The sequence below is a fragment of the Corvus moneduloides genome, chromosome Z (assembly GCF_009650955.1).
Source record: "Corvus moneduloides isolate bCorMon1 chromosome Z, bCorMon1.pri, whole genome shotgun sequence".
Taxonomy (NCBI): Eukaryota; Metazoa; Chordata; class Aves; order Passeriformes; family Corvidae; genus Corvus; species Corvus moneduloides.
In genome coordinates, this window is record NC_045511.1 from 38473586 (window position 1) to 38482620 (window position 9035).

Here is a 9035-nt window from a genome sequence, read left to right on the forward strand (position 1 = left end):
CACCAAAGATGACCTTTAAAGCTCCCTTCCAACCCAAACTATTCTATGATTCTGTGTATGCAGTTAACCATTACAGCACATTTACATACTGTAGTGTTCACGAGACTTAACACTGGCAAAGCCAATCTCAAAAATGTGTAGCCAACAGAACAATGTCTAACTGATCCTAAGCATGAAGTAAAGTAGCCTCAGCAGCTATGAGCTTCAAATTACAACTAGTTACTATCCTCCCTGTTCGTTACTTTGTTTTATGACTACATCAAGAAGAGAAGGCATGGTCACACTGGGAAGTCATGCATAGTCTAGTAAAAAAAAAAAAAAAAAAAAAATTACTATTTTGGGGAGAATTCCACCTAGTTTAGGTGGCTAACTTAAGACATGAATGTCCCAAACAGTCCTGCACAGACAATAAAAAGATAAATTACTCCAGATGTGGAGAAAGAACCTAATTTAGATGCCTTCACTCTCTCTTCCCTATTGAAACAGACACCACTTGAACGCATTATATTCATTCCCCTGCCCCCAGTTTGTGCTGGTAATCTGGTAAGTCACTAGGTTTTTCTTTTGTAACTTTAGAATGCAGATGTTATTATTTATGTCCCTGAAGGTACACCAAATTCAAGACCCCCACTGTGTGCACATGCCCATATTGAGTCATTTGCACAGGCTACTGTGAGCGGCACCTGACTGGGCCATTTCTACAGGATGAATACTGGTGTATGAAGCATGACTTTTGCTGCCCACCATGATCCCCGTGCACCATAATACCAAAGTTCTGAAAACTATTGACAGAGTTTCTGCTTTTCACTGGCAGGTGAAATCTACTATTACTAGAGAATTAAGTCCCTTCTTCAAGAAGAAAAATTGTTCTGTGTATCCTTATCAGGCATATATTTAAGATATTACCAGATGCACATACTGAAATTGTATCAGCAAATTAATTCCCAGTACACCTGCCAGAAATTTTTAATAGCAGTTGTAAATCTCTTAAAATGCAGGAAAAAAAAATCAATATAAGCCAATTAAAAATGTGCTTAAAAATAATTTGCAAGGAATTAACCACATATACTGGCCATGTTTTTTCAGTTACAAATGAATGTGAACTACTAAATTTTAAGGTCAGCTGGTACTGTGTCTGCTTGATTTTCTTATTTTCTAAACACTCTCAATGTAAAATAGGTCAAAGAAAGAGCTAAAGAGAACATGATTTGGAAAGGAGATCCATTAGGAAAAGGCGTGAAACTAAAAAGGGGGGAAAAACATCAGGATTAGACAAAAAGACACGCAGGAGTCTTTCCAATAAATCCAGATTATATACACACTGGCTTTTCTGGCTGCCAAAATGACCCCTAGTGCTGGAAGACAATTACTCTACAGTAATTTGGAGTGCTGGTGTGAAGAACTAAATTAATTGCTGAGACAGGAAAGGATGGCATAGAAAAACCTAGCAAGTGTGGGAATTCAGAAAGCTACCAGATCTTACTCTACTGTCAAGTCATGGAATGTATTGTCCCGATTTGGTGCTTTGTGAAACAGAGCAAGATCTGCCTTCCACATTACTTTCATAACTACTCTGAAAATTGAAAAGCTGAATTTGACAATATCGCTCTAGTTGTCACAAAACCTAGATCAAAGTAGGGCCAGATAATTATTTCCCAAGGTTTAGTTCCACACAAGAAAAGATTTCTTTCCTCCAACAGGACACTGTGAGCCCCAAAGTCCTCACCCAAAATCATAGTTACAAATACAGACAGAATTCAAATGCTCATTAAATAAAGACAGGACAGAAATATGTTTTAAACCATTTTAAGAAGTTTAATTTATTGACAATATATAATCCTGAATGTAGATGATCATATTCTAGATGGCTAGAAGGTGTGGTAATTGAAGAACCCACCTATTTTCTGTTACAATTTTTGTCAGTTGTATGTTACCAAAGACAATTCCAAACTTCAAAGTCAACATTTCCATTATTATTATCACTGTATAAAATATTCATTTATCTAAAAACTGTATGTGAAAATTTCTGCCTACGAAAAATGCAGTGTTTCATGCCATGCCCTGCCGTTCAATGAAAAGCCCAGACAGAGAAGTCCGTCAGCAGTAGTGGGACTAGGCACACAGGCAGCACCACCGCAGCCTCTTCCCAGCCATGCAAGAATGCAAGGCCAGCAGTGAAGGCTCCTCTACTCCCCCTCCTGGGAGGCCCGAAGCTCAGCTGCTGCCTTTCCTCACAGAGTAAACAGCCTGCTTTCTGCTCCAGAAATGAAGCACAGCCGAGCTGGATGGATTTTGCAAATGAAGGCAGGAGCTGGGATGGGGCAGAGCTCATAACCCAGCTGTCCCTAGAAGGCAGCCCCATTGGGACAGATAGCCACTTCTCTCTCCCGTGCTGGGGAAGCTCAGGAGGCATGATCCTGCTCCATTGCAACCCCCTCTCTCAGACTCTCTTATGTCTGGAATATCCCAGCATCCAGGCCCTCCTCCCTCCAATGGCACCGTGGACCATTTTCCCTAGGAAGCAGTCAGTGAAGCAGTACTTTGAACAGCACGTGCAATGTCATCTCCAACTGAGACACCCCAAACCAGGTGATTTCCACCAATAACAGTGGTATGATCAGAGAATAGGGCAACGAAGTAACGAATGAACAATCCCAGTGTAGATAGCAATGTGCATTTACTGCAACCTGTCTGAATGGCATCTGGTATTTTTAATACCACTATTCAAAAAGAATTAAAAGAAACAGCTGTAAACTAGGTGGATGGAGGCAGGGTTTCTAAACGCAGCTTTTGCAGATTTAAAAACACAGCTTTTACACAAGAATAGGAAAAACTATACTGAAGGAGAAATTCAAGCAGCTTGTAAAACTGATGACAATGGAGCAAGCCCTTACGAATGCTTCTCAACCCATCAATCATACTAATTCCCAGTCAAACCACACCACCATTCCACAGTCTACGCACTTTCAGACAGACATGATTCCACACCACGTGGAATTCCAAGATCCCCGAGTTTCCGGAAAATAGATTTTGTCCCAATTTCTGTGACAGATGGAGTTGATAGTCTCAGGATGAAAAAAGCGCCAGTTTTGACAGGCAGCAGATACCGATGCCCCTTGTGGTTGGAGACGATGTTGCTCTGGAATTAAGGTAGCACTGAACGAAAGGCAATGGGTAAATTCACCACTACTTACTTTGTTATGCTCCTCTCCTTGTGCCTTAGTATTTTTGTTTCCACTTCCTTATAAGTAAGCAAAACGAACGGAAAGTGTAACAAGAAGGCAGGACTTCAGCAAGGCATTGTGCTTTCAATTAAAACTCTTAACAGATTTTAAAAAACTTTTTACTAATTAGCAGATCAAGTATGAAAGGACTATACTGGGATGTACTGCATTTTTGCCAACAGGCACCCTCGTAAGTCAGTGTCTTAAAACCGTGCACAAAAACCTCAGGCGAGAAGCTGAGCTGAATGACTAAAATCGGTGGGGTATGCGGCAAGTGGAAATTTGTAGTACTGAAGGTACAGCAAAGGAATACTTACATGGTCGCACTACACCACTAGTAGTTAGCTTTGCTCTCCCGGAGCGTAGTACCACACTGAAACCAGGACCTCTGTTTCTATTTCAGCAAGAACAAAGTCGGTCCCATTTTGAGCCTGATCCTCCCTACCTTTCTGGTAGCGGCTCTGCCCTCATTTGAAACACTGGGAAGTTTGGGTACACGCATCGCCCGAGCTACAGAACTTGGTTTTGCCCCTCTTGTTGTAGGAGCAGGACCAGTGTCAGAGACACATGCCTGCAACATCGGCGCGGAGAGCCATGCCGCCAGGCCCCGGCGCGGTGCTGCCGAGCACCCCGCGGCCGCCGCCGCCGCCCGGCTCCGCCACCGCCCGGCCGGTCCCGCAGCGCCGGCCCGCGCCGCCGCCACTGAGCGCCTCACGTCCGGCCGCCGCGCCGCCTTAACGGGAGGAGGGGCTCCTCGGGGGGCTGTCACTCTACTTAAGCCTTTCCTTTCAAGCTTTGAATGTGAGCTGCCCTCCGGCCCCCCTCTCTCCTTCCCTCCCTCCAGCACATCGTAAAGCGACGGAGGGGAAAAAAAAAAAAAAAAAAAAGGTTTCAACAACAGGGTGGGCCAATGGCAAGTGGCGAGGCAGGGAAAGGGGGCCGAGCGAAGGGAGAAAAAAGTGGAGAAAGGGAGAAAGAGAGCGAGAGAGCGCAGGCTGGGGGGGTTGTGTAAAAGAAGAAGCGTTGCTAATTTTTTTTGTTTGTTTGCTTTTCCATGCATGCATAATGAAGCCTAATCAGAGCACGTTGCTGCTGCTCGGAGGGCACTTTCGTATTTAAAGCCTTGCAAGGAAAAAAAGATCCACAGACGGATCCACAAGCTTGCACGGCTTGTTGACAACAGAAGCAGCATCAGTCGCCCAGAGAAAGAGACCGCGAAGGCTGCCTCTTCTCCTTTCCCCGTGCTCTCGTCTTGGTAGTGGGGAAAGACGTTTCTTCTCCGCGCCACCCGAAAGCGTGATCCGTACCGAGAGGGAGTGAGCGGAGCCGGGACTGTGAATGGGATCGGAGCGGCTGGCATGTGCAGAGATGCTGCGAGCGGAGAGTTAAAAGCTCCCGAGGAGGCAGCAGCAGCAGCTGGGCATTTATTTTTTGGGGGGGGGGAAAAAAAGAGAGAGAGACGGAACTGCATGAAGAGCAGGACAGCACCATGAGCTCTCCCGGCGCAGCCTGCGATTCCCCGAGCGCACTCCAGATCCGCTGTCGTCCGAGCCCCTATTTGCACTGACTCCCCGCACCTCTCCGGGCGCCTTCGCGGGACACGGGAAGGCCCCCGGGCGTCTGCTTCGTACCGCGACCCCGCCGACTTCAGCTCCCGGGGGCTGGAGGGCCCCGGGCCCGGCGCGCATGGATTGATGCGAGGAGACCTCATGCACACGGCCGGCGGGAGTTTCGGAAACTTTTCCACGGGCGGCAGCTCCTTCTCCTCCTCCTCCTCGTCTACCAACGCGTCTTCCCAGCTCGCCCGCGGCTGCAGCCGCTACTCCCGTCCGCGATGGTGGCCCGCTTGCCCGCTCGGCATGGAGGCGGAGGCGGCGGCGGCGGGCGGCGCTGGCCGCGGGCGGCCGCCTGGCTGTGGTTGGCGGCGGCGCTGGGCGCCGTGTGGCCACCTCGGGGCTCACTGGTGCAGGGCCGGCGGCTGATCTGCTGGCAGGCGGTGTTGCAGTGTCAGGGGGAGCCCGAGTGCAGCTACGCGTACAACCAGTACGCCGAGGCGTGCGCCCCGGTGCTCCTGCAGCAGCAGCCGCCGGCGGCGGGCGGCGGGGACGGCCCGGCGGGCGCTGCAGGCGCGCCCGCCTCCTCCAGGCGGCGGTGCCCCAGCCACTGCATCGCGGCGCTCATCCAGCTCAACCACACCCGGCGCGGCCCGGCGCTGGAGGACTGCGACTGCGCGCAGGACGAGAACTGCCGCGCCACCAAGCGCGCCATCGAGCCCTGCCTGCCCCGCACCACCAGCCCCGCGGGCGGCGGCCCCGGCGGCCCCGGCCCCGGCGGCCCCGGCGTCATGGGCTGCACGGAGGCGCGGCGGCGCTGCGACTGGGACAGCCGCTGCAGCCTGGCGCTGAACCGCTACATGACATACTGCGGGAAGCTGTTCAACGGGCTGCGCTGCACGCCCGAGTGCCGCGCCGTCATCGAGGACATGTTGGCCGTGCCCAAGGCCGTGCTGCTCAACGACTGCGTCTGCGACGGGCTGGAGCGGCCCATCTGCGAGTCGGTCAAGGAGAACATGGCCCGCCTCTGCTTCGGCGCCGACATGGGCGGCAACGGCGCGGGCAGCAGCGGCGGCTCGGACGGCGGCCTGGAGGAGTACTACGACGAGGACTACGAGGAGGAGCCGAGCCAGAAGGGGAGGGACGACGCGGAGGACAATGCGGGCGCCGAGCCCGGCTTCCCCGTGCAGGCGGATAACGCCGGCCGGCCCGCCGGGGCGGCCGGGGCGCTGCTCGCCTCCATCTTGGTGTCGCTGCTGCCGCGGCTCTAGCATCCCTCCCTTCCCGCACCCTTCCCTTCCCGCTTCCCATTACTGATTCCCTCTATCACTGCCTGCATCCCCTTCGCCGGGCCGGGCCGGGCCAGGCCCCCCGCGCCGAGCCGCAGCGGGAGTCTAGTCGAGCTTTCCCGCGGCGGCCGGGGATCCGGCCGGCGGGGCCCCTCGGCGCGGAGCGGCTTTAAACGCTCCGGCCGTGGATTCCCCGGCCCATCGCCCCGGCGCCCCGTCCCCTCGCGTCCCTCCCTCTGTCTCCGCTGCTGCCCGCAGCCCCGGCCGACCCCTTCTCCCGGCCCGGCGCTGCGAACCGGCCGCTGGAGCGGTGGCCGGAGCGCAGAGGCCGCTCGTGTTTCGGGTGTTGGTCTCGAGTGTGCACTATGCAATTGCTGCCACCCTGCCTTCGTGTTGCCAGCGAGCAGAGCGGCTGACAGAAACTGCGGGCGAGGCCGCCAGCCGCCCCCCGGACAAACCGGGAGTCATGGCATGCTGGTACTGGGGGTCTTTTAAGCGTTTTGACATGAAGGTTAGTAAGAGGTGAGCAACCCAAACTTGCTGCCAAAGCGTTGCCGTACTAGTTAGTCAGCAACTTGATTATCATTAGCCGCGTCTCGCTCTTCGTGATGCAGTGGTGCCCGAAAGGGGCTTATGCCGCATCTGCCATTAATTAAATTTAGGGAAATAGCAGACTGAATAAATTCGGTGGTTTACAGCACTCCCTCTTGCACACACATATTCCCTATAACAAAAGCGTGCCAGCAGCTGTCTCTTCCTCTGTAACCTAGCGACATTAAAAAAAAAATTGTTTCGGAGTTGTTGGCTATACTGAACAATGCAACTTTTGTTTTAAAAGAGCTCTGCACTGCCATCTTTGAAAGACACTTTTGAACTCGAGAACATGTATGTACAAATATCCTGAAAAGTTTTATTGCCTCGTCATATCAGGGTGCTGACCTCTGGTAAATCTTATATTAAAAAAAGTATTTAAAACTGGGATTTGTTACCAGTCGCTCTTCATTGTATATAGAATTTTATAAATTGTATGCTTTGGGGATAATTTATTTAAAAAAATAATAAAAAGTTTTAATTCCACATCCTATTTGCCAGGTAGCTGCATTTGCTGTTTGTTTCTGGAAAGGTACAGATTTCACTTTATGTTTAAAGGGATACCAGCAACTGTGATTAAGTGAAGTATTCTCTAGAACATCAAATGTACAGTGTATTTTACAGATTGAAAGTTAACTTTCTTATTTGGAAAGACTTTATGAACGTTTTAGAATTGTATAAACACATTTCTGAGCTGCCTTAAACCTTGTATTTTTTATAGAAGGCATAAAAAAGGCCTGTCTTTTAAATATGTATGGCTTTTTGTATTTTCTAAACCTGTAAATTAGTAAAGAAAGAGCTTTAAATAATGGATACAGTGAAATTGTTTTCCAGGGACACTTGAACTCTCAGCACCTGAGATGTGGGGGTGGGGGAAGAGAGGCGGGGATCAAACCACAGAATAACAAACCAAAAAACAGTCAAAAAACAAATATCTGTGTCTGCCTGTAATATTTCACATAGATGTAAATTACTGCTATTCTTACTTTAATGGATAATTACATGCAAGAAGTAAATACAGCTTTGAAAGTACTTCTTTAAATGAGTGGTTGATTTTATAACGCGTTGGCATGGTAACTTGCCAGTGCCAGAAGAGAGTAAAGCAATTCAAGGACGCTGCTCCTGTATATATACATGTAGAATTACTAGTGCATCACACTTTCTTCGTGCGGGCACGCTGCTCTCACTGGCACTTGTAGAAATGCTCTTAGGCGTGCAAACAAGTAAGTGGTGAGAAATACATCACACACAGGTGGCAAGCGTTTCGAACAAGGCTTCGCTTCACACGGGCAGGGGCGCACGCATCAAGGCAGCTGCAACAAAACGCGAAGTTTGCTATTCAGTCTGCCTTCTCCCACAACGAAGAATGCAAAAGTAAACATGCTGAAGGGATCAGCAATTACTAGATCTTGTAATACTGTGCTTAGGATTTGCTTTGCATCGTGCTGAAGCCTGGTTTGCTGCCAGAGCTACTGATCTACACTCAAAACGCCCTTAGATAAATAATTACACTCTTAAGCTGTGTCGAGTGCTGATACACTTGACCTTGTAAATAGAAATGTTTGCAGTAGGAATAAACTCCAGCACTGGAAAATCTTTTAAACATTAACACAAAAGAGAGAGCTCAGTCCTCTAGGGATTTGAGTTTGGACTGCGTCAAGCTAGGCACTCACAAAAAAAAAAAGAGAAAAAAAGAAAAAAGGGAAAAAGTTTATTTATCTTCTATTCACGGTGTTTATTTAAAGCTTTTCGTTTTAAAGGCTGTAATTGGAAAGCAAGTCAGACGTTTAAAAGCTACCACAAATAAACTTTGACTGAGCGGGCAACAGATTAGCAAGATAGTGTCTTTTTCATCTTACCAGATCGTGACAGAGCGCAAATCCACATCTGTCTGTTGTATAAATCAACAAAATTAGAAATCCCTGCTTCTGGGTTAGTTATTTCAATAACAGATTATTTTATTATTTCTCTAGGGTGTGAATTTGATTACGTTGCCCAGCAATAAACGCGCACAAGTGCACGTGCACACACATAAACCAGCCCCAAATAGTTATGATACCGAACAAGTGTATGACTGTGGTGTGCGGCTATGATCTGAAGTTTGTTTTTAAAGTCATCTGAACGGTTGAGTAAGCTTATTGTTAAAACAAAGCTGGAAAGTGTTTCTTCAGGAGGAGGACAGAGTAGTTGGGTGAGACTTGTAAATAGTCAGCTTTCTTTACAAAGTGCTGAGTTCACAGTTGGGTAAGGATGATCTTAAATACTTCTTCCACAGATGACCAGAAACATACTTTCAGTTTGTCAACAGTTAGCACCCACAAGGACTATTTAACTAGTTGTTGATGAAAAATTAAGTCACAGCTAAAAGCCTTTATTTT

At 48.8% G+C, this 9035-nt stretch overlaps 1 protein-coding gene across 1 annotated transcript; it reads left to right on the forward strand.

Moving 5' to 3' along the window:
• Positions 1 to 5034: 5034 nt before the first annotated feature.
• On the forward strand, positions 5035 to 7689 carry GAS1 (growth arrest specific 1). The gene has a single exon (XM_032096666.1). It carries the CDS (start codon positions 5059 to 5061, stop codon positions 6046 to 6048), a length of 990 nt encoding a protein of 329 aa, XP_031952557.1. The 5' UTR covers positions 5035 to 5058; the 3' UTR covers positions 6049 to 7689.
• Positions 7690 to 9035: the final 1346 nt, after the last annotated feature.

Excerpts from the sequence above, each read along its gene's own strand:
- GAS1 (XM_032096666.1), top strand. The coding sequence starts at position 5,059 with ATGGTGGCCCGCTTGCCCGCTCGGCATGGAGGCGGAGGCGGCGGCGGC.